General features: G+C 51.2%; 1 protein-coding gene across 8 annotated transcripts in view; it reads left to right on the top strand.

Annotated features, from left to right (window-relative positions):
- Positions 1-25898, top strand: part of ADAMTS14 (ADAM metallopeptidase with thrombospondin type 1 motif 14) — an 83760-nt gene that overhangs the window by 11895 nt on the left and 45967 nt on the right. For all 8 annotated transcript variants that reach the window (XM_035268085.3, XM_078345644.1, XM_035268084.3 and 5 more), the window contains 2 exons: positions 17207-17363; positions 22074-22264. In XM_035268085.3, the coding sequence (XP_035123976.2) occupies positions 17207-17363; positions 22074-22264 (348 nt within the window). The remainder of the gene's footprint in view (positions 1-17206; positions 17364-22073; positions 22265-25898) is intronic.

The raw sequence follows: 25898 nt of genomic DNA, 5'->3' as shown, positions 1-25898 counted from the left end.
AGCAGAGCCAGCCTCCCATTCCAGCGAGGGCTGGTTTTGTTTTTCTTTCTCTATGTCTTCAGGCACTGGCTGGAGGAAGGGCGGCCTGGGGCTCAGCGGGCTGGTAAGAGTGATGGGGGCTGTGCTTGCCTCTCCCTCTGCCTCCCAGCCCCAGGGTGGTACAGGCCCAGGGTGGGCTCTCAGTGAGGGCCCAGGAGATTCCACATTCCCAGGCACTGCAGTGGAAAGTTCCCAAACCGTCCACCAGGCCCAGCATTCCATTTGCAGTGGGTGGAGATTGCCTGGCTTTCATTGCCCTAAAAACAACAACAGTGATGATATTTACATGCTGCTTCATCCTTAGCAGCACCACGGAGCTCCCTGTCAACAGAAGCTCAGGCACCTGCAGAGACCCTTGTGTTGTGAAAATCTGCCTGGATCCCAGCTCAGCGTAATTTCCACCAGTCACCCTGACTTTGGCCTGGGCTGGAGACAGCTGTGGCTGGAAGAGGCTTTGGAGACCTCTAGCTCCCTCTTCATTTTCCAGCAGAGGAAGCCAAGGCTTGGTGGGGGGCGGGGGAAGGAGATCCAGGGTCATGTAGCAGCAGGTGAGTGTCAGGTGTCAGGGCCCACAGGGTCCAGTGTTCTTGAGTCCCAGGCAATGTTCTCCCACAGTTCAAGGCAGCCTCTCCTGTCAGTGGAAAGACCACGTGTATGTGAACAGAGACTCCAGGTCATAAACTGTGTGCTGTCCCGTGATATGGTAGCCGTGGCAACAGCTTCAGAATGATGAATGCTAAAAGTGATTGGTCTAATGGTGGTGGGGGGTGGAGAGGTCTGAGGGTACTGAGTGGAGGTGTTTATGAGGCTCCCACTGTGAGCGGGAGGGATGCTCAGCTTCTGTATGTCCATGTCTTCCCTGAAACTGGGAGGCCAACTAAGAAAAACAGATGTCAGTGGCCCGGTTAGTGGGATATGATGCTCAAACGGAACCTTCTGATGTTTCTCAGACTCAAGTCACCAGTGCTGCTGTTTTATCCATTTTCAAAATATTGGACGGAGAGTGGACCACTGTTATGTACACATTACTTGTCATGGAACATTTAAAAACCCTGCAGTCGAATTTTCTTCTGCTTTCAGTAATACGGCTGATGGGGCAGAAGAACGGGTCCCTTTTTAGAAAAGTGTCTGAGGTAAGATCATTTGTTAGGACCAGGTTGTTCTGAATGCAAACTCTGTTGCCAGCGGGTGGCTGAAGGCTTTTGTCAGCCTTTGCTTTTAAGCCAGCCACATAATTACACCTTTGGTCTGTCCAGAAACAGCCTGCCACTTTCTCCTCCAAGCCATTCCAACCCCCCAGGCAGAGGTTCACAACCATCTCGAGAGGCTGGCAGGGGTCCACACTCTATGAGTTAGCTCCTCCAGCCCAAAGAGGCCTGTGTTCCACAGCCTGGCTGAATGCTGGCTGGCACATTGTGCCTTTGGGCCTTTGCTACTTCATAATTCATAGTCCACAGTAGGGAGATGCTAGGTAAAAGATGCCATTGCCTAATCCACGGCCACAATTGTGGGGAGGCAGATCTCTCACAAGGGTGTTATACACAAGGGAGTTTAACACCTGTCTCTAAGGATGCTTGTTTGGCATGGTTTCGTTCCAAAGTCAGTTGCGTGGCATGAACCAGTTCATCCCCCTGAAGCTCATGTCTGGAAGAGGGACAGAGCTATATGGATGGGAATAGAGCATCTGCCAAGAGCCACCGTCACGGAGCACAGAGGAGGAAGCAGTGATGGGTGGCATTTGAGCTGGGTGGAAGGGGCATTCCCAGTGGGGTGCACAGCATGGCGAAGGTACGGACGCCTGTGGGAACACGTGTGGCTCTGGTATCACACAGGTCCTGTGTGGCTCAGTGTGGGGATTTTTGTTGCTGGTAATTCTAAAAGGGAAACAAACAGCATAATAAGAATAACCAGCACTGCGGTGGTGTGAGCCACCTCCTGTCTCTCCCGGACAATGGCCCTCACCTCCCTGAGCTCCCTTGCCCCTGCAGTCTATTCACCAACAGCACCCGGGCAGTCCTGTGCAATACCAGTCCTCCATGGTGCACAGCACTCCTCCGGGAGAAGGCAGCCAGGTCCTGTCATTGCTCCTCCTCACTGCCCTCCCTGAGGGGAACATTCCTCCCCAGGGACTGCCAGGGCCTGCCCCTCAGACCCCTCAGGCTTTCACTCAAATGTCACCTTCAGAGTGGCGCCCTTCCTGGCAACTTTATTCTCAGTTTCAAGCTCCAGTCCTCTCTCTTCTCCATGGCACCTTCCTCTTGGTGTGTTGTGTATTTCTAGTTATTTCCCACCTGTCTCCACCCTGCAGTAGAATGTTAGCTCCATGCAAAGAGGAATTTTTGGCTGTGTCTCCAGGACCTAGAGCAGGGCCTTCTCAGTTATTGTCCGAAGAATGAATGAGTAAATATGTGATGTTTCAGGCAAGGCTTTAGGAGAAGCAAGTTACAGAAACACAGATGAACATGTGAAGGCAGGAGGTCTGGAGGGGGAGTCTGGCAGTGGCTGCAGTGTGGCCACTTTTTTTTGAGACAGAGTCTCACTCTGTCACCCATTGCACTTGAGTGCAATGGCACCATGTCAGCTCACTGCAACTACTGTCTCCTGGGTTCAAGCCATTCTCCTGCCTCAGCCTCCCTAGTAGCTGGGATTACGGGCACCCACCACCACACCCCGATAATTTTTGTATTTTTTAGTAGAGATGGGGTTTCACCGTGTTGGCCAGGCTGGTCTTGAACTCCTGACCCCAGATGATCCACCCACCTCAGCCTCCCAAAGTGCTGGGATTACAGGCGTGAGCCACTGCGCCTGGCCTGCAGTGTGAGCATTTGTGCTGCTAGTGCCTGGCAGGTGAACTGTCACAGAGTGTGGCGAAATCTGGAACCTATGCTAGCAGTGATGGTCCCTGGGCAGGATTAAGGACAGTACTGTGCCACCTGTCTGGGGTCTTCTGGCCAATCGTGCTTCATCTGCTCCTTCCGCCCTTTGCAGAGGAGACCGACCAGTGATACCTGAGGGGTCACTGTGTCATCAGAAGCCACTCATGTGGCTAGAGCTAGCTGGGCATTCTCCCATGCTCACCTGCATTCTAGAGGGAACCTGTTTCTCGGCCACTGCCAAGTCCCTCATCGGCAGCTCACTACAGACCCGGCTACGTGTCGGATGCAGTGATAAACATTGACATGCATGATCTCATCTGGGAGGCATTGAAGCCATGCCTCCCACGTGAGCACAGCTTCAGCAATCCACTGGGCCAGGCTGCTGGGGGCTCATGTGGAGGGGAGGCCTGGCTGGGACAGTGACCTATAGGGCCCTCTCTTGGGTCTGCTCTCCACTGCCAAGGGTGCAGCACCTTTCCTGGTACAGCTCACCGTCAGCTGGTGTGTGTCTGAGTGGCAGGGTTCAAACTGCAGGGCCTCCATGCAGGGTACTGCTCCTCTGCTCAGGGCCAGGAAACCATATCGCCTGCTGGCACTGGAGGGCTGCTTCCTGTCTCCTCATCCTGGAGACACAGCTGCTGCCAGGACTCAGGGCCAAGCAGGGGCCAGGCAGAAGTCCCTCGCTGAGCTTGGTAGGCTATGGTGGTGACAGAGGGGGAAGCCTCCGAGCTGTGTGGTTCCTGGGCACTGGGGAATGGAATCTTGGGGTGGCTGCTGGCCTGGCAAGGACTGCCCTGAGTCTGGCTGGGCTCTAGAGTGAGAGGTTTGTGGCAAAAGGCAGCCTTTGGGCCAGGACACCTACCTGTTGATGGAGGAAAGGGAGTAGAAATAAAAAGTGACCACCCCTCCTTTAAGAACTTCAAGCTTTTGGCTGTGCGCAGTGGCTCACACTTGTAACCCCAGCGGTTTGGGAGGCTGAGGCAGGAGGATCACTTGAGGTCAGAAGTTTAAGACCAGCCTGGCCAATATGGTGAAATGGTGTCTCCACTAAAAATACAAAAAGTTAGCTGGGTATGGACGCGTGTCTGTAGTCCCAGCTACTCAGGAGGCTGAGGTGGAATCACTTGAACCCAGGAGGCAGAGTTGCAGTGAGCAGAGCTTGCGCCACTGCACCCCAGCCTGGGTGACAGAGTAAGACCCTGTTAGGAAAAAAAACAAAAGCAAAAACAAAAAACTTCAAGCTTTTGATGATCTGAGCAGCTCTGTTCTCCAAGGTGCTGGAGGACAGAGCCAGTCATCACCTTCATCATCAACGATCACCCAGAGGGACTGCTAACAACTGTCCTCACTCTCTGCACTATGGACCCCCCAGCTTGGATGGTCGTGAAGGCATTGACTGGTCCTTGGCCACTCAGCAGATCACAGCTGCTCCCTCTACCTCCCAGGCTTCCCCCACCCTGGATCACTTGTGGTGTGGATGGGCCTTGGTCATAAAGTAAGTGGCATGCAGACCCAGCAGGCTGGGCTCCCCAGCTTCCCTCTCAGGGAACCTACTCATTGTATGCTTGTTTCCTCTCTTTCTTGCCCATTTCCGGTGTTAGGATGAAAACCCCCCGTGCTGCTATTGCTCTCTTTATGAAACACTGATGGCCATTTAAATGTCCCTTTTCATGCCATTCCACCGTTTGGAAGCCTCCAGGGTTTGGATGAGGGGTTCTCAGCACTGGACGGACGTCCGAATCACCTGGCAGCTTTGAGAACGCACTGTCTCCCGAGCCCCACTCATTGGGTTTTGGTTTCATTGGTCTGGGAGGTCTCCGTAGTTTTGTAAATTCCTCCAGGTGATGTGAATGACTGTCTAGGGGTAAGAACTGCTGCTGTTGCCTCCTGGAAAGCCTACTGTGTATCCGGTCAGTAGCTGGGGTCAGGTCTTTCAGGACCAGAAGGGGCAGGTGGAGGAGGGAAGGAAGGGAAAAGACCACCTGCTGTGAACTCGCCTCCAGGAGGGGCATTTCCCATGCCTTCTTTCATCTTCCCATCCACTCTTTAGTTTCAGATGTGGAAACTGAGGCTGAGAGAGGGCTGGTGCCGCACAGCTGGGAAGGGCCCTGCTGGGATGGAACTCCAGGTGTTTCCCTCCCCAGCAAAGCCGCGACTCAACTTTGCAGGGAAGTTGAATGACAGAAAAGGAGGGATATGTTATGTTTATGTTTGTTTCCCTTTTTTAACACTTTGTTTAGGGAGTGGGAGTTGATTATGTGTTCATTGTGGCAGGCACACACTCTGCAGAATAGGCGTGCCTTTTGAGATAAGGACATCATAGGAAAGTTAGAAAATACCTAAAGTTTAAATAGAAAGAAATTGCCTGCAATCTCACCACCTAGAGACAACTCCCTAACAGCTGGGTATGTTTCTGCCCAACCTTTTGTCTGAAGGTCTTCGTTTTCACCTTTAAAACCATCCTCTACCAGTCCCTTTTTGGGGTAAAGACTTTTCCCCTTATGAAGTTCAACCACTGGTATTCTTTTTTTTTTCCTTGAGGATTTCTTTCCACTTACAGGTAGGAGATCTGCACATGTGTGTTAGCCCATTTTTATGTTGCTATAAAGAAATACCTGGGGCTGGGCAATTTATTAAGAAGAATTTTAGTTGGCTTGTGATTCTGTAGACTGTACAAGCACCGCTGCAGCACCTGCTTCTGGTGAGGGCCTCAAGAAGTTTACATTCACGGTGGGAGGGAAGAGGAGCTGGCATGCCACGTGGTGACATTGGGAGCAAGAGAGATGGGGGAGGTGCCACACACTTTAGGCAAGCAGATCTCGCGTGAACTGAGCAAGAACGAACTCACCACCAAAGAGATGGTGCCAACTATTCATGAGGGATCTGCCCCCGATGATCCAATCACCTCCAACCAGACGCCTCCTCTGACATTGGAAATTACATTTCAACATGAGACTTGGAGGGGACAAATATCCAAACCAGCATGTCAAAGCCAGGCCATAGCAGAGCCAGGAGCTACACACAAACCTCCTGTGGTTCCAGAATGTCACTGTTAAGCCCTGAACCCACAGGCTCCCTGCCTGAGCCACTGGGTCTTGTAGGCATACTTCAAAGTGACAGTGGTGATCACGAGAATCATGGCAGCAGATGCAAACACTAACATGGCCCTTGTGGCATGTTCAGGACCATCCTAGGTGCCTTATGTATATTACTTTCTCAGAGCAGCCTACAAGATGTTTGTGGTTATAATCCTATAGCACAACGATGTTAAGTAAGTTTCCCAGGATTACATGATCTGAGAGTGGCAGAGCCAGCATTTGAACTCAGGAACTCTCTGGCTCTAGGGTCTCTGCATTTACCCACACACCCACCACATTGCTTCTCCCCTGAGAAAGCCTTTTGCACAAATGCACTGGGCTCAGCAGGACCTCAGTAGCCTTTCCCCTAGCACCTCCCAGGGTGTTGGGCCTACAGAGGTCACGACCTTGGGAACTGCTTCCGAGTGGTCATCGCAGATAACTATCTCCAGCTGGCAGAGGCACTCTGCTTCCTGGAGTTTCTTCGAGCCTTTGGCCTGTGATGGCAGCTCCGATGCTGCTGGTATGGGGCGTCGTGCAGATGTACGTGGCAGAGTGTGCCAGTTTTGGACAAGCCTGGCAGCTTTCAGCCCCGTCCTCCAAGAGCTCCTTCTTCCCGCCTGTCCCCAAGGCTGCAGCTCGGTCTGAATCAGCTTTCAGACTTTCTTTGGCTTGGGCTGAGGACTTGGCAGCCCAGCCTCCAGCAGAGCTCCTGTGGCTTGGGGCTTCCACATCAGGTTTGAATTAGATGAAATCTCAGCGTCGGCAGGCTTTCATCCCAGCCTCACTGACTCCCGCTTCCGTGGTAGCAGGCAGCCTGCGTGCCGTGTGCGTGTCGTCTCTGCACGAGTGTCTGCTGGAGCGTCTGTCGTCTGTGTGAATCATCCCTTTGTGTGCCTTCTCTGTGCTTGTGTGCCTTCTCTGTGCATGTTTCTCACCTCCATTTTTGCAGGTTATTTTTTTTAATTAATAGCTTCATTGAGATGTAATTCACATACCATGCAATTCACCCATTTAAAGTGTGCTATTTGGTGATTTAAAAAATTATATTCACAGAGATCTGCAAACATCACGGCAGTCAACGGTAGACCATTTTCATCACCTAAAAAAGAGACAATGTGACCTTTAGCTGTTCACCCCCTAATCTGACATTACCCTAGTCCTTGCAGTGACAAATCTACTTTCTATGTCTTTGGATTTGCCTATTCTGTTTGTATGAAGACACTTCATACAAAGGGAATCATGTGATATGTGACCTTTTGTGTCTGGCTTCTTTCACTTGGAATCTTTTCAAGGATCATCTATCTTGTAGCATATACCAGTACTTCATTCCTTTCTATGGCCAAATAATATTTCATTGTATGGCTAGATAGGTATTGTTTGGTCACTTATCCATTGACAGGCATTTGACTTGTTTCCTTCTTTTGACTGCTGGGAATAATGCTATGAACAACTTTTTCTGTGTGGGCATATGTTTTCTTTCTCTTGAGTGCTTACTCTTTGGGAGTGGAATTGCTGGATCATGTGGTAACGCTGTTTAATCATTGGAGGAGTATTGCCAGACTGTGTTCAAGGTGGCTGTGCTATTTAACATTCCCACCAAGGTATGCGGGTTCCAGTTTCTCCACATCCTTGCCAAGACTTGTTATCTGACTTTTTGATTCAAGCCGTCCTATTTCCTTGTGGTTCGGATTTGCATTTTTCTGATGACCGATGATATTGAACATCTTTTCATGTGCTTACTGCCATTTGTAGCTGTTTCTTGGGGAAATGTCTGTTTAGATCTTTTGCCCACTTTAAAACTGGGTTGTCTTTTAATGATTGTGTTGTAAGAGTTCTTTATATATTCCTGAAACAAGTCCTTTATCAAGAGAGGAGCGACTGACCGGCCTCTCGTGTCTTTTTGCAACCCCCACCTCACCCCCATGAAGCCTAGCAAGCAGTGAGTGCTTCATAAAGACTTAAGGACATGTTGAGGAAGGAAGAGATTTGGGTCACTTTGAAGAGTCCCTGCAGGAGCTGTGGTTCCCGGGTATGGGGGTGTGAGGGGTGTGGCTGCCTCTCTTACCTGCCATGAATCAGAGACAACAGCCCTGGATGACCCATTAGAGGGTCTGGCCCCCGAAAGTTATACGGGGTGTTGCTTTCAGCTGAACTGACTGACGGAACCACCAGGGTTGGGGGACTCAACCCAACCTAGATCACTGAGCCTGTTCCTCCTCCTTGATTTTGGGGTTGAGCAACTGGGAAAAAGGCAGTGTCATTTACTGAGATGGGGAACACCAGGAGAGGAGTGGGTCTGGAAGTCAAGCCCAGAGTTCTGCTTTAAAGTTTGAGATGCCCAGTGGAGATCCAGTCTCTGTCAAGGAGGGTGTTAAATAATCATAAAGGAATTCCAGGAGGAGCCAGGGCTGGGGATATAATTTGGGGGTCATTTGCAGTCATGCAGTACCTAAAGCCGTGGAACAGGGGAAGTGCCCAGGGAGAGCTGATGATTGGAGGAGCTGTGTGAGACCAGGACAAAGAAGCAATTGCTGGGCACAGCCATGTGGTGGTCACAGGTGAGCAGTTTCCAGGAAGTGGTGGCTCTAGAAGGCCACTTGGAGTGGGTGGAGGAGAAGCCAGGGGGCATGGAGGCAGTGAGTGTAGACAACACTTTCTGCTGTGGAGGGAAGCAGTGATATGGGCAGTAGCTGGCCAGGGATGGGAGATAGGGAGTTTCAAACATGGTGGACACTGGAGTGTGCTTGGATGTGGATAGGAATGGTCTTACACAAAGGGAGAGCATGATGAAGCTGGAAAGGGGGTGCTAACTGCAGGAGCTGAGTCCTTGGGGAGGTGATAGAGATGATCCTGAGCATAGAGTGTGGGGCTGGGGCACATCCAGCTGCAGAAGAGGAGAGGGCCCAGCTGTGGGAGGACAATGCCCAACAGGGTGGTGGGAGCCTTGGAGTATGAGATGGGTGGGGAAGTGTTGGGGTTCTGAGCCATTTGGGAGAGCTGGGACACACCTCCCAAGGAAGGCATCTCAGAAGCAGCCACATGAAAGGGAGTCTAGTCCAGCTGAGAGTGGCCAGACTTGGGCACTGGAGAATTTCCATTTGGGGAAATTGGACAGGGGCCTATGGGTATGTGGCTGAATTGAATGTAATCAATGATTCTTTGTTTTAGTTTTATTGTATGAAGACCCTTTCATACAATAAATTATGGGTGGAAAATACCTTATGGGTGGAAAATCAGTATTGCTGTTAGTCTTAACAGGGAAGTGCAATAGAACCCCAGCTTCATACTCATGTGAGGTGAGCTGCTGATTTCAAGTGACACCAGTAGGCACCTGTGTGCCCATGTGGAGTAGGTAGATGATTGGGCTGAACCAGGGTAGAGAAGCTTCCCTGGGACAGTGGGGTAGAGGGGAAAAGGGTGAGGTTGTACAGTTGTTTGTAAGAGAATTATTGTGCATCTAGACCTGGTTGTCAAGGTGGTGAGAAGGGAAGTGAGGATGTAAGGATTACACCTTGGAGGTCCTGATGAAGTTTAATCATAGCTGGAGCCAGGCACTCAGGTTAGGTGCGCAGGGCAGTGGGGGAAGGGAAGGAGCCACCTGCAGTCAAGGTTTCTGGGTTGTAGCAGCTCATGTGGTCTAGCCAAGGAACGTGGCTGGCTGTGGCAGGGACCAGTACATGCAGATGCAGCTGGCCGTGTTGAGGGGAAGCAGCCACCCACTGAGGAATCTGGTGGAAGCCATCTCTGAACCTTGTGTGTATCACCACAGCATCCAGTTGCTGGGTTTTCTGGTGGAAGCCGTCTCTGATCCTTGTGCGTGTCACCACAGGACCCAGTTGCTGGGTTTTCTGGTGGAAGCCGTCTCTGATCCTTGTGCGTGTCACCACAGGACCCAGTTGCTGGGTTTTCTGGTGGAAGCCGTCTCTGATCCTGTGTGTATCACCACAGGACCCAGTTGCTGGGTTTTCTGGTGGAAACCGTCTCTGAACCTTGTGTGTATCACCACAGTATCCAGTTGCTGGGTTTTCTGGTGGAAGCCGTCTCTGATCCTTGTGTGTATCACCACAGCATCCAATTGCTGGGTTTTCTGGAAGCTAGAACCCGAGATAGCACAGCTGACCAAGGGTTGTCTGTGGAAGTAAAGCCCTTGTCATGGAAGCTCCAGAACAAGTTCAGGCCCAATAATGCACTCTCCTTGGGAGGTGGTGGGATGACTGGCTGAGAGGTGGCCTGCTCTGCTACCTTCTCTTCTGGAGAAGCCCTAGAAGCCCTTGGAAGGAGAAAGGAGAGGCAGTCCGGCCCACCCCTCAGCTGGCTTCACTGGAGCTACCATATTGAAATGGCACTTCTGGGCATTTGGCAAAGGTAGGCTGGTCCAAGTGGCAGCAAGGGGGCTCAGGATTCCCCTTTCCCAGGGCCTGCAGCTGTCCCCTGAGAGCCAGGCCACTTGTTCCTGTCTGGACCCCAGGCCAGGTCCTTGCTCATTGTCTCTGTACCTGACACAGATAGAGCCCTGCCTGTGCCCGACACACTTCCCAGTCCTTGGGGATCTCTTCTGTGCTCCCCCTGAAGATATCTTTATAGATATCTTCTGGTGCCCTTGCCTCCCAGTTTATATGGACATACATGCAATCTGACAATAGATGTGCTTTTATGTATACTTGCACACATATGTATTGATTTTAAAATAATTTGGCTTTAATTACCTGCTATAATATTTGGGACTCATCCTGATAGTAGACAGCTATCGGTGACCCGCTGAACTTGCTCAGTTACAGTTCACAGCAGGACAAAAGGTGATTTCTTTTTCTTTTCTTTCCTTTTATTTTTTTGAGACAGAGTTTCGCCCTTATTGCCCAGGCTGGAGTGCAATGGCGTGATCTTGGCTTACCAGAACCTCTGCCCCCTGGGTTCAAGTGATTCTCCTGCTTCAGGCTCCCGAGTAGCTGGGATTACAGGCATGGGCCACCACACCCGGCTAATTTTGTATTTTTAGTAGAGAGGGGGTTTCTCCATGTTGGTCAGACTGGTCTTGAACTCCTGACCTCATGTGATTCACCCACCTCAGCCTCCCAAAGTGCTGGGATTACAGGCATGAGCCACTGCACCCGGCTGACACAAGGTGATTTCTAAGCCACCACTCACTGCCCCAGTTGCCACGTGACCATGTCTTCTTTGGGTGTCCTGGACTTACACCTGAACTTGGGGGCTTCCCCTGAGGGGAAAGTTTGTCTTTTAATGATTGTGTTGTAAGAGTTCTTTATATATTCCAGAAACGAGTCCTTTATCAAGAGACGAGCGACCAGCCTCTCATGTCTTTTTGCAACCCCCACCTCACCCCCATGAAGCCTAGCAAGCAGGCTTTTCCATATTGGAAAACCTGTTAACATGGTCTGGAGGCCTTTGGATGAGGAGGTAGCCGAATGTGTCACCTTTGTAACCAAAACGATGTCATGCTGGAAAATTCACAGTCCTTCCCATCTTTCACTCCCACCCCCACCACCATTCAGCCACACACCCCTCAGGAAGGCACCTCAGAAGCAGCCACATGAAAGATAGTTTAGCCCAGCTAAGAGTGGCCAGACTTGTGCACCGGAGAATTTCCATTTGGGGAAATTGGACAAGGGCCTACGGGTATGTGGCTCAATTGAATGTAATCAATGATTCTTTGTTTTAGTTTTATTGTGTGAAGAAACTTTCTAGTGCATATTTCCTACTTATTTACTGTTCGTGAAAGAATAAGGTATGGGTGGAAAGTCAATACGGCTGACATTTATTTTCCATCTTACCAGAATTTATTTCTCCTTTTTTTCTTGATTTTTGTATTCAGAAATTTGATTTGATTTTAGCACTTTAAAATTAGCCACCACTTTTCAGAAATATAAACATAGCATAAATTGGGAGACGGGAGTGCTTGAGTGAGGAGGCAGAGGGCCGAAAGGTTCTTACTGCCAGCCTGTCTACCCTGTGTGGTGCCTGACTTCCTGGCCAGGGCAGAGATTCAAGGGAACTTGGGCCAAACCTCTCACTGTGCAGACAGGGAAATCGAGGTCTGAGGGGAAGGAAATGGGCCCGTCTTGCCTCCTGGTCTGGTGGCCAAGCCATCCTTCCTGTCTTATCTGTCTAGGAGGAGAGTCTCTGAGGCCCAGGGGGTGCCCAGATCCAGATGACAATTGCCTGTCAAGGGCTGGGGAGGATGCCCACAATGGGACCAGGACAGTCTCTGGGGGGAGGTTCCACCCTCATCCCTGAGGGGGTGCTGATGGGATCTATATTTGCAAAGAAATGTACAGATTTATTTCTAGGGTTGCATAGGACAGGGGCTTGGGTCTGGCTCCTTTGTCCTAAACAGTTAACTGCGATGGGGAAAGACAGATCCTTTAACCCTTTCATGGGGAAAGGTCTGAGGGTGTGTATAGGGTCGACTGCCACCTTGCGTGCCAGAAATAGGGTCCAGCCCTACAGGGTTCTGTGAGCCGCTCCCGGCTGGTGTGGAGATGAGAAATTGTAGAAATAAAAGACATAAGACACAGAGATAGAGAAAAGAGTTTGGACCCAGGGGTCCACTGCTACCCAGATCGCTGAGACCACAAGTGGCCCCGAAGGCCAGGACACTCTCACTGCTACTGAGTTGCAAATCTGGGGACAGGGCAGGTAGGGCGTGGCCTTGGTGGTCGGTGACTGGAGGCAGGGTAGATAGGGTGTGGCAGTGGTAGGGTCAAGTACATCACATGTCATTCAGGTAAGGGCTCAGGAATTTCTGGCACCTGAAGTGAGGTCAGGAGCATAATGCATCAGCACTTTTTCTATACTTATCAAGAAAGAACTAAAACATTAAGGTTTACATTACTATTACTGATGATCTTTCCTTTTCCTTTTTTTTTTTTTTTGAGACAGAGTTTCGCTCTTGTTACCCAGGCTGGAGTGCAATGGCGCGATCTTGTCTTACTGCAACCTCCGCCTCCTGGGTTCAAGCAATTCTCCTGCCTCAGCCTCCCAAGTAGCTGGGACTACAGGCATGCACCACCATGCCCAGCTAATTTTTGTATTTTTAGTAGAGACGGGGTTTCACCATGTTGACCAGATGGTCTCGATCTCTTGACCTCGTGATCCACCAGCCTCAGCCTCCCAAAGTGCTGGGATTACAGGCTTGAGCCACCGCGCCCAGCCACTGATGATCTTTTCTAAGAAAAAAGGAACCAGGTGCAGAAGCAGAACATGAGAATAGACATGGAATGTGACCGCTGAAGCACAGCATCACACAGAGACAGTTAAGCCCCCGGATGTCTGTGGGTGTATCTGACAGCCGTCAGGCCCACCACAAGAGCTTGGAGAAGCAGAGTTTTCTCCAAACTTCCCCAGGAAGGAGATGTCTTGGCCATTTTGGACATCTCCTTCCCTAGCTGGCAAAACAGCGGGCGCTTTCACAGCGCTGGTGCTGCCGCCCAGCCGAGGCGCCCTCCAGCAGCCCTTATGCGGGCGTGACACAGGGCTTAGAGCATCTTGCCTTAGTGCCATTAATTTCACAGTGTCACCCTAGGTTCACACTTCTGACCTGAGAGGCATTAGTAGAAAAATTAAGATCACCTATGAATAACTAAGATCACATATGAATAACTAATAACTAATATGGTATATTTCCAGTTACTTTCTTCTTCATTATTTATATGGAAATAGGCTGAGGCCTTTTGCTCCTGCCTCAGCGGCGCTTATAGGATCTCCCCTTCAGGTATGGAGGCTGGGTCAGACCCAGGGTCCTGGGGTTCCCCTTCTGCTGAGAATAGTGAGGATATGATGATGATGGTCTGTGTAGGGTAAGAATCCTTTTAGGCTGGAGGGCACTCACCTGGGGAGTGGGAGAGACTGTTTCTTATATGGGCGGTACCCTGCCCTCCCTTCTATATCCTTGGTGGGAGGTGAGCTGGCCTCCATGGGAGGGTTTTGCCCAGAGGTGGAGAGATGGAGAATGAGTGTCCTTGCTCTGCAAGGTCATACCAGAGGTCCAGGGATTTGCAGGTGGTACTAGGAAAGCAATATTTTCTTGTTCCAAGTGACCGCAGAGGGCAGAAGCAGGCCCAGGGGATGACCCCAGCTAATACAGTATTGTGGTTAAGAGGGCTGACACTCACTTGCTGGGTGACTTTGGGCCAGTTACTTAACCCTTCTGAACCTCTATTTCCTCATCCACGAAATGGGTCTAACATTAGTGCCTACCTCATAGGGCTATAAAGATGAAATAAGACAATATATAAAAATATGAGTGGCAGGTACTGTTATTAATAACAGTGATACAAAGACCATTTATAAATGATGGAAGGTAGGGAAGTGTGTTCGCACTCAATACAGTGTTAGGAGTATCCCTACACAGAATCTGTTATATCTTGAGGGAGGGAGCTCTCTATCACCAGAGGCAACCAAGTAAAAGCTAGACGTCTCCTAACTGGGGATGTTGTCAAAGTATAATGCCTCAGACTGTGATGGGCACGATGATCTTGAAAGGTCTGTGGTCCATGACTGAGGGCCAGAAGGAAGGGGTGGGCTGGAAGGCAGTGGCTTCCTTCTGGAAGCTGTAATCCTCCTATGAGACACTGGGCCCTGGAGGCCACGTGGAGTCACTGGGCTGTGGGGCAGGGAATGCCAGGCTTGAAGGATCCTTTGGGCCCTGACCAGGTGCCTGATGTGTGGGAGGGGCTGAGCAGAGCCTTCTGCTTCCTGGTCTGGAGAGTTTGCCTCTTCTAGGCAGCTTGAGAGGTGTGGTGCATCTAGACAGCACAGGCTATTGCCCTGGGCCAGCCAGGTCCGTGTGCCTGTGGCCTGGATGGAGCAGTGGCCTCTGACTTTTGCTGTCTCTTGCTTGCTTGTTCAAGAGGCAGAAACAGTCCCCCTGGGTGTCAGACACAGGTGCTGAAAGGGGGATGGGATGAATCGTGCAGGGCTTGACTGAGAGTTCATCACAGGCCCTCATGGCAGCAGAGCTGCGGTAGCCCTTGGAGGTGTGTCCCGGGCCTGGAGCCACCAGCTGGAAGACTGGACTCCCGTAGAGGGTTCTGCAGGCAGACAGTGGCAGAGGCCCTTGGATTTGGCCACCACTTATTGTCCAGGTTCAGGCTTTACCTCTGTCCATGAGCCTGAATGCCCTGGTCCCCTCCCCACACTGTCTTGCCTGCCTTTCTACCCTCACCTGGAGGTCTTTCCCCTCTACCTGGTATGCTCTTTCCTTCTCGGGTCGGTTTCTTTTGCATCCTAACAATTTCTCCGTTCTTCTGCTTGCTGTGGAAATCTGGACTGACCTTCCCTGGGTGACCATGTGACTCAGCCTGGACCAGCCACAGCCTGCCCTTGGACTATGCGGATGGGACTCTGAAGGGAGAATCTTCTTGTCTCTGGTGGAGAGTGGAGGTGTGTGTGCAAGGACAGGGGACATACAGCCTGTCTGGGAGGATGAAGCTGGTGCAGGGGAAGCTGAGGGGAGGGGTGGGAAGAGTGTTGGGTCTCTCACTTCCAGGCTTAGCCCCTGCCTCAGTGTGTCCTGGGGCCAGGACCTTCCCTTTCAGGCCAAGGGGTTTGAGTTGAATTTCTAATCCTTGCAACCAGGAGCCTGATGGATAGTCATCCTTCAGGACCCACAGCGGGCACATTCTTTGGGACACATGACACCCCTCTATACCACCGGACAGGACATTGGCTACCTTCAGCTCCTAGGCCTTAGTTTTTCGTCTCTCCCTGCCCATAGCAGGCACACAGCAGGTGCAGAGTCAGAGTGCTCGTCGTGAATGAATGTGTGCTCAGTATAAGTTTGATGCTGACATTTTAACAAGCACACCAGAACTCTTGCAGACAATTGAGTGTTACCTGATAAAATGGCTACAGGGAAGCCTTGAATTTGTTCCAATAATGCCGTTTTTCCCGGGAACATTTCTTGGCCTCCTGATTGGGCCTGTTTATGAAGCACAGAAGGCAACTGTCTTGGTTTGACTCCAAAATGATGTTTTCTGTTTGATCCGCAGAAACAGCTAGAAGGGGCACAGAGAAGGTTGACTGCCACTGGGGGATTAGTGGTGGGTGTTCAGCTGGACTTGGAGGGGGCTCCTAAGATGCAGCCTCAGAACGGGAGGAGGTGGGAGAATGGGTGCAATTGAGTTGTGCTGTCACTGGAGTTCCAATTCAGATGGAGAAGGCCCAGTGAGTTTATAAAAACGCTTCCTTCCTCCACTGCCTTGTGTTCACAGCTGCATTCCCAGGCCTTGGTATGTAGTAGGCACTCAATAGATATTTGTTGAACAAGTGAAAGAATTCAACAAATATTTATTTGCTATAAAATGCCTACTGTTTTCCATCCACTGTGGTAGGTGGGCTGCTCTTACTACTTTGTAGGGTGACGTGGTGTGCGTGCGTGTGTGTGTGCATGTGTGCATATGCAGACACACATACACTGGCCACATCTAGTTGTATATTTCATTGGCCCCTGTGATGACTGCCTTCACTGGGGACTAATAACACATTTGCTGGGCTTTGCCAACATCTTTTTAAAAAAATTGTATTTCCAAGGCCAGCACCTGATTTTATTTTAAGGGAATATTTGATGTAGGGAAACATTAGATTAAAAACACGCACTCCTGGCTCATTTATCGTGAATGAGCATTAGCTGCCCTCCTCCCCGCCCCTACCCCTACCCTGCCATGTGCATGCCTATGGGCTTTCAACCTGAAATAACAGCGCTTTGTACTGGATTGGGGGAACAGCACCCACCTTAGGGATGATAAGCCTTTGCCCCTAGGATTTTCCTGTCTGCCTCTAGGTAAAGCCAAATGCCTGTGACGTACTTTGGGCTGGAGTGCAGTGCCTTGGTGTGTGTGCAAGGGCCTTGTGGGAGTGGCTTTTGTGCCTCTGTTTTTTTGTAAGTAATGGAGGCTTTGGTGCAAGGAAATTTTATGTAGAGCCCCATGGATAGACAGCAAAGTAAAAGTGGATCTACTTTGCTGAAAAGGAGGGTGGGGCCCTTTGCTCAGCTTTCCTACCACCTCCTCCCACTCCCCTGCCAGGGCCGCCTAGAACATCTGGGAATCCCAGGGCTCCTCAAGTCCCTGGAGGAAGAGCCTGCACGCATGCAGGGTCACACGTGTGCATTCACAGATGCTCGCCTGTCTGCGTGTACTGTGTGTTCATGCTTCTTCTCTCTCTCTTTACCCCTGCTTGCTGCCCCTGGTTCAGGCGGGCCTCATCCGCACAGACAGCACTGACTTCTTCATTGAGCCTCTGGAGTGGGGCCAGCAGGAGAAGGAGGCCAGCGGGAGGACACATGTGGTGTACCGCCGGGAGGCCATCCAGCAGGAGTGGGCAGAGCCTCATGGAGACCTGCACAATGAAGGTAGGCTCTGGGCAGGGGCCTGTGCGCTGCTTCTCTCCCTATCTCTGGAGTGTTTTCCGGTAACTTCTGTCCTTAAGCTGTCCATTCCTGGCCTCAGTCTTCTCATCCGTAAAATGGGACTGGACTACACAGACCTGCTGTGCTGGCAGAGAAACCCCATTACATTCTAGGACTGTGTAATTAGCTGGAGCTAGGGGCCAGAGGAGCCACTTGTGTCTTGAACTGTGGTCCCTGGAACTCCAGAGGTCTCTGAGGAGCTCACTATTGCTTCTCATGGCTATTTCTGAGCCAAGACAGAAAGTAGAATGCCTGCAGCGAGTTCTTCCCTTGCAAAATCAACTCAACCCTGTGGGAGCCACAGGAAGTTATTAGGGCACTGCAGGGAGGCTACCTGGTGTCAGGGCATCATGATCAGCTGTGCGTCCTGTGTCTACTGTGTGACCCTAGGCAAGGTACCAAAGATCTCTGAGCCCTCCTGTTCCTCATCAGTAAAGCAGAGATGATCAATGTCTACCCGTAAAGGTTATATATAATGGTGATGCTGTCTATGAAAATCCCAGTATGGGGCTTGGCACGTAGTAGGGGCTGGATAAATAGCAGCTCTCCTTACAGGATTATTAAGGGTAACTGCTGACATGTTAGGGTGGGAGCCCCCTGAGGGAAGGGGAATCCCTGCACCCAGGTAACCAGCACAGGAGCCTACACAAAAGGAGCACTCAAGACTTATGGTTCAGCGAATTGAACTGTGGATGTGACAGGTGCTGGACCTGGGCCCCTTGTCAACTTCCCAGTGTCACAAAGCTCCTTTGGCTAAGAGGCGATGAGGAAGCTCACATACTTTCAACCTGAAATAACAGCGCTTGGTATTGGATGAAATCTGGCTTCATCCAGATTTTCACTGTGGGTGAAATCTGGTTATGACTGGGCCATATCCTTGTGCCAGCTCTCTGTGGGACTGGCCTGGCATGAGAAATGCCTGGAAACCAGTTGTCCCCACAGACAGTGCATCCTTTGAAGCTCCAGTAGCTCTCCAGGTGTCACTCATAAGAGAAGCCGTGGACCAGAGCCAGAGGATTCTGCAAGCCTAAGGTGGGGAGCGCAGGGCTGGCGGAACCTCTGAGCACTGGTGTGGATTTCAGGGTACCCTTCCCTCTACCAGGGCTGGGAAGAGGGATGAGTCTCCCTTGGGCTCCGTTTCTTTAGGCCAATTCTGAATCCAAAGACCATTAGGCCCCCACTTTTAGAAAGAGATGCTGGGAAGTCCAGCTGTAGAGCTGTGAGCCTGGAACCAGCGCATCACCAGCCACTGTGGTGGGCAGGTGGGAAGCTGAGACACTGAGCACATGGAGCTGGAGTTCAGACCCAAAGAAACATGGCTGTGACTCTCCCCGACACCAGGATCCTGGGCTGGAATTTCAGTGGGGCCAGGCCCTGGTCCATCTATGGGCCTTCCTTAGAAAGACCAGAGGCAGGAGGAGATTTTCTTGGAAACCTGTGACTTGTACTTTTATTTGAAGACCAGTCATGGGTCTGAGCTCAGTGTGGGGAGAAGCATTTCTAGGTGTGCCTGTCTCCATGTCACAGGCTTGATTAAAGCCAGAGGCTTCAGCTTCGCTCTTTGTATCTAGTTTTTGGCACACAGAGAGGTGCCTCGGAGGCCTGACCAGGTGCTCAGAGCCTGCGGGGCAGCTGGCTAAAGACTTTTGGGGAAACTCTCTCAGGCTGGGGACCTCTGCATCTCCAACTGTCCCCATCCTGCACAGGTGTTCCTGCCCTTGGTTCCTCAGACCTGGGAGTGTCCTGGGTCTGTTCCCTTCTCCCACCCAGGCTGGAGGTCCTGACGGACAGAGGTCAAGTCTCCGTCTCTGTGTCACTCATAGCAGCAGGCCTCTCCTTGCAGGAAGGAGGGCGGGGAGGCATCAGAGACTCCACTACATGGGTTGGCTCACTGGGATGAGGCTGTGGAGGGGATTCCAGCCTCCTGCTCCACTGTAAGGAGTCTCAGCTGCGCCATGAACCTGGGTTGGAGGGGATGATTCCTCTTGGCACTCAGTAAGAACTCAGCTGCTGTTTCCTGAAAAGGGTACGTGTGGGCTCACACACTCACACCTACCCATGCACTCACACACACACACTGACAGCCACGCCCACAAACACACACCCATGTACCCAGGTTCACCCTTACTGCACAAAGCCATGCACCCACACTCAGACATCGACAGACCCCATACACTCATGCTCACACACTGATGCACACACACTCACAAACACACCCATACACTCACAAACACTGACACATACCCACCCACATTCACACACCTGCATACACACATACTGACCCCTCTACACACATATACTTTCACAATCCCACATCCACCCATGCTCGCACACACCCCACATACACACACACTCAAACACACTCACATACACACACTGTCACACACACATTCGGGATGAACCCCAAAGAAGAGTTAGGTGATTCTTTCCCAAGGGTCTGGTGAGAAATTGAACCCTTCAGAGTCCAGGGGCAGCAGTTCCAGGTGCTGGGCCACCTCACCCCTCGGCCCTGCCTTGGCCCCTGAGGCTGTGCCCTGGATGCTCTCCTGCTCCTAATGCTTCCCTCTCCTATTCAACCCATGGTCCTATTCTCTGGAACCTCTTTCCCACACCCGGTTCCCTCCTGAGGACATGAATGGGGATGTGCTCCTGCAGCCGGAGCTCTGGCTCTCCGTGGGGCTGCCCATGCCAGGGCTGCCAGCCAGGCTGGGGCTCAGAGCTGCTGCTGCTTTACCAACAATTGAGATAAAATTCACCATTTTAACCATTTGAGGCATACAATTTGGTGGGTTTTTTTTTTTTTAGAGGAAGTCTCACTCTGTTGCCTAGGCTGGAGTGCAGCGGTGCCATCTCAGCTCATTGTAACCTCTGTCTCCTGGGTTCAAGCAGTTCTCCTACCTCAGCCTCCCAAGTAGCTGGAACTACAGGTGTGTGCCACCTTGCCCAGCTAATTTTTGCAATTTTTAAAGTAGAGATGGGGTTTCACCACGATGGCCAGGCTGGTCTTGAACTCCTGACCTCAGGTGATCTGCCCGCTTTGGCCTCCCAAAGTGCTGGAATTACAGGCGTGAGCCACCACACCCTGCTGGGTTTTTAAAACTATATTGACAATACTGTGCAACCATCACCTTCATCTAATTCCAAAACATTTCCATCTGTTAGTTGTAGTCACTCCTGTTTCCCCACTGTCCAGCGCCCCCGGGCAACCACTAATCTCCTTTCTATCCTTCTAAATAGGATTTGCCTATTCAGAACATGTCATAGAATGAAATCGTACAGTATGCGGCCTTCTGTGCCTGGCTTCACTCTTCCTTATGACAGAACACTGTTCCAGTGTATGGACATGCCACATTTATTTATCCATTCACCTGGTGGACACTGGAGTTGTTTCTATCTTTTGGCTACTATGAAATGCTGCTGTGAACATTCGTGTGCAAGTTTCTATGGGAACATACATTTTCAATTCTCTTAAGTACATACTCAGCAGTGGAATGCATGGGTCAATGGCACCTCTAGGTTTAACTTTCAACTGTTTTTTCAAAGAAGCTGTACCATTTTACATTGGCTTGGGGCTTCTTGGGTGGCTCAAGGCAGCCTCCCAGTGTCTGGCAGGCCCTGCTATGCCCTGAGGGTTGTCTGCTCCTGTCATCCTGAAGGATGAGGGACCCATAGAAGTGGGTATGGCTGAAGCCCCTCTCAGCATCCAAGGCTAATGCCGGCTGGTCCTCCCCAATTCCCCAGAAAGTCGCAGAGAGAGAATTATGCTGTGCCTGATATAGTGAGCTCGTAGCTAAGAAAAGCCTGAGTTTATATTCTGGGCTGTTGTCATGAAGCTGCTGTGTGACCTAGGGTGAGTGAGGTAACCTCTCCAGCCTTCCTGTGACAGACCCGGCAGGGAGGGCTCTGAGGGGTCAAGCGTGGGCGCTCACTCATGGTGTCATCTGTGGCTGATTTTGTGCTTCAGTAGCAGAATCAAATAGTTGTGACAGAGACTGAATGACCCACAGAGCCTAAAATATTTATCTGGTCCTTTACAGAAAAAGTTTAGTAACTCTTGGATTATGTGATACAAGTTAATAAACGCTGTTTTGCTTTTAGCCAAAAGAGCAAAGCAGCGATGGTGAAATTTGGGGTCACTGGCAGTTCGTAGGAGGGATCTGAGAGGCTGAGAGCTCACAGGAGTATCCCGGGGTTCCTCAGATGCCTAGTGGAGGCCACAGTAGCCCCGTGACTTTTTCCCTTTGTGGAGCTATCTCCACCCACTGCCACCTTTGATTTTTACAGCAACCTTGTGGGTTAGAGATAAAGGGTGATTCATCCTCATGTTATAGGAGAGGCAATAGAGACCAGAGCAGCGAGAGATTGGGCCTGGGATGGCCAGAGAGATAGGATGCCTGGAACCCAGGCATCCCGCTCTGGGCCAGTTCTTACCCCTCTGCTACTCATTGCTTCAAAGACTTAGCCAGGCCCTCGTGGCAGGAAAATGGCTCTTGTCCATGAATTGACTTGGTATGAATCACCCCCTCATACTACTTTACTTAAGAGGCAGGGAAAGGGGAGCCCATGCTGGGGCCAGAGCAGGGTGGTGGGCGAAGTCACAGGGACAGCCCCTCCTGTGGGTCTGACCTCACTCTCTGCCTGTCTTGGTTCCAGCCTTTGGCCTGGGAGACCTGCCTAACCTGCTGGGCCTGGTGGGGGACCAGCTGGGCGACACAGAGCGGAAGCGGCGGCATGCCAAGCCGGGCAGCTATAGCATCGAGGTCCTGCTGGTGGTGGACGACTCGGTGGTTCGTTTCCATGGCAGGGAGCATGTGCAGAACTATGTCCTCACCCTCATGAATATCGTGAGTGTCCATGTATCCTGGGACTTGGGGGGAGTGGGGTAGGGTGGGCCCTAGTGCTGATCCAAATGGAAGTTTCTGGAGCCTGGTATTTTTCAGGTGGACTTGGGGGAGTCATCACTTGCTCCTTAGCCAAGCAGGCACACCCTTGGCAGCCAGGTTCAATGTGTAATGAGCCTGAATTGGCCTGACTTGCATCTCAGACTGTGGCCTGATCCCAGCCTTACATACTGGGCTGAGGTGACCCATGGGCCTCCCATGCTGGAGCCTGTGGACAATGGGTTCTGGGCATGGACATATTCAGAGTCTAGGTCAGGCGTGGCCTGGAGCCTCGCTTGTGTTGGAGTTGAAGAGACTCCCCTGGGACTCATCATCTGGAAAAAATACCCAACCCCAGGCTGGGGAGACTGGCCAAGAAGCTGTCAATCTGTGAAGAGGGTCCTGAGACCCTGACGTGAGCCTTGGGTGTGCACAGACAGGTAAGGAAAATCAGGGACCCCAACAGCACACATAGCACAGGGTCTGAGACCTGAGAGGTGATTTGTAAATGCGGAGGTGAATGGCATCTATGAGAGAAGAGGGTGGCTGGCATCCGTTGAGATGGCAGCAGAGTTCTGTCTGCAATGCCAACACCAGTGAAAGAGCAGGAGCAGAGACCAGCTCCAATTACAGGAGCCCAGGGAGCGGGATGGGGGACAGAAAGTCTGTTCCTGGCTGCCTCTGTGTGTGGATACTTCTTCCATCCCATGAGCTTAGCATGTGGTTTTAGACACAGAGAGCAAAGGCTACCACATGGAGTTGTTTGAGAAAGAGAGAGGGAGGGGTGGGAGAGGATGCCTGTGAATCTGAATACACCCAACATCCTGGAACACTTGACCACCCACCCAGACTCCACAAATCACAGGCCCATCCTAGAGGCCATAGCTGGGGACTGATCCCAGTAGGGGGAGGCCATGCTGAGAGCCAGATTGGGCCCCTGGAGTCAGCAGGTGGAGGACAAGAGGAAGGGCCAGAAAGGGGAAAGGGGCAGGAGAGACCCCAGGATGCTCAAGAGTGGTGGGAGCCTGGGTCCCATGGCACAAAGCTGGGGCTGAAGACCACAGGACTGTAAGCCAGGCCGTGTTGCAGCCCCAGAATCCTTCAATTTGTTAAAAGATAATTTTCAGGAAGAGGCAAACTCATGACTCTCATAGAGAAATAAAAATGAACATGTGTTAAAGATTTGACTCTACTTACTAATGAGGGAACCAGGCAGATGTTATAACTGGTTCAGAAAAGAACCCAAGGACAGAAATATTTTAGATCAGGAATTTTACCATGAATGTGCAAAAGGAGACACAATTGGTGTCGTATAGGGTGAGAGGGAAGGCTGTTTAGCCTCTACCAGAGAATATGGAACATGCATGCAGGCAGGAATTTTGCATTGTGACCCATGGTGCTCTCTGCCGTAAAGGCGCTTGCTCCGCATCTGATTCTGATAAGGGGAAAAGGCCTCCTGTGGGCAGTGCCTGCTTTCCATTGAAGTGCAAGTTTTTATTTTCTGGTTTGAGGCTCTATCAGGTGTGAGGAGTCTGATGACTTCTCTTAAAGGGTGTGCCTCCATTCCTGGAACTAGTGGGGCGGTAGCATCTCCCAAGCCACAGCCCTGGATTGGACTGGGTGACAGCCCTAAACAGCTGTGTGAGGGGATTCTGCCTCTTCCCTGGGTCTGCTCTGCTCCTAGACTCTGGCTGGGGTTGAGAGAGAGAGCGCCTGGGGCAGTGGCAGGGCTGAGTTGTTTGAGGGGGACCACAGAGCTGTCTTGGGCCATCCGCTCCATTTTTTCTCTCATCTTTCAGAGAAACTCTTTCAGAGGTACCCTGAGGGACCTCCACGAACTCTGTTACTTGGCTTCTTATATGACTCTTGGCTAGACTGAGCTGTTGGCAGGTTCTGGAGGGTGGATCAGGCTTGCTGGAGCCCTGCTCCCTAGCTGGCTTCACTGCCAGCCTTGGCTGACATATATTCATTTGTTCAGAGCTGAGTGCTGTGCTACCTCTGTGGGCACTCCATGGAGCTAGGTTTTGGATGGGGCGGGGTGGGAGGCAGGGTTCTTGTGGTTGCAAGTGACAGACCCAGCTCACGCTAGCTGAAGTCAAAGAGGGGTCTATTGGCAGGGAGCTGCTGACGTGCCCACAGAGTCAGTGGGGCAGAAGCCCCAGGGACCACAGGACAAGGGCTTCAAGCCCATTAGGACACTGTCTCCTACTCTGCTGGCCCATGCTTGTCAGTGGAACCCAGCAGCAGATGGGCTTTCTCCCCATGATGGGAAATAGGAACAACCCAGATGCTCACATTTAGGACCCAAATGCCAAAGGACTCTTTCTTACCCTCCTAGGGAAAACTGGCTAGGGTGGAACATGTGGCTATCCCTGGACTAATTGCTATGTCTAGAAGGTTGGCTTGGGTCTGCTGGGCCACAGCTTGCCACTGTTTATGGGGGTGAGGTGGAGCAGGATCTGTGCCCAGGAATCAAGCAGCAAAGCATGCAGACAGGAAGAATGACTTCCACAGTGGGGGACACAAAAGGAGAAGAACACTCAGTCCCTGCCCTCAGAGCTTACACTGCTATGTGTCTGCAGACCCCTGCAAAAGGTATCATTGCAAGCTGGGTGCCGTGGCTCACACTTGTAATCCTAGCACTTTGGGAATCTGAGACAGGTGGATTGTTTGAGGTCAGAAATTCAAGACCAGTCTGGGCATAGCAAGTCCCCAGTTCTGAAAAATATTTAAAAAATTAGCCAGGCAAGGTGGTGCACACCTGTGGTCCCAGCTACTCAGGAGGTTGAGGTGGGAGGAACAGTGGAGCCCAGGAGTTCAAGGCTTCAGTGAGCTATGATTGTGTCACTGCACTCCACCCTGGGCAACAGAGTAAGACCCTGTCTCTAGAATTAAAACAAAAAAAGAATATCATTGTAGAAAGTATTAGTAATGTTTTTGAGCAAACACTAGGAGCCAGAGTCTTTGTAGACTCAACCTCATTTACTTCAGTCTCCCCATAACCCTCCGAGAGGTCTGAGTAGCCTCAATGTCCTTACGTAGAAACTGGGTTGCAGAGACGGGCTCTAACTTGCTAGTCTCCCATGTTGTGGGCCTTGGGGCTGGGATCTGAGCACTACTGTTTCCACTCCAGAGCTCACCCTCTTCCCCAGGCCTTGTGCCAGCTGGTGCTGTCCATGGCTGGTGACCCAGCTGTTATGGCAGAAAAACTTTTCTCTATGCTCTTGTGTTCAGTACTGGAGGGCTTGTGAATTAAACTGAAAAAGACAGACTGGCAGGAGAAAAGAGTTGATTTGCTGGTTCCTTGTGTATAGCAGTGGCTCAAACCTGTAATCCCCACACTTTGGGAGGCTGAGGCGGGTGGATCACCTAAGGTCGGGAGTTTGAGACTAGCCTGATCAATATGGTGAAACCCCATCTCTACTAAAAATACAAAAATTAGCCAGGCATGGTGGCATGCACCTGTAGTTCTAGCTACTCAGGAGGCTGAGACAGGAGAATTGCTTGAACCTGGGAAGCGGAGGTTGCAGTGAGCTGAGATCGTGCCATTGTACTCCAGTCTGGGCCACAGAGTGAGACTGCCTCTCAAAACAAACAA

The sequence above is a fragment of the Callithrix jacchus genome, chromosome 12 (assembly GCF_049354715.1).
Source record: "Callithrix jacchus isolate 240 chromosome 12, calJac240_pri, whole genome shotgun sequence".
NCBI lineage: Eukaryota > Metazoa > Chordata > Mammalia > Primates > Cebidae > Callithrix > Callithrix jacchus.
This window is presented reverse-complemented; position numbering and strand designations above follow the sequence as displayed.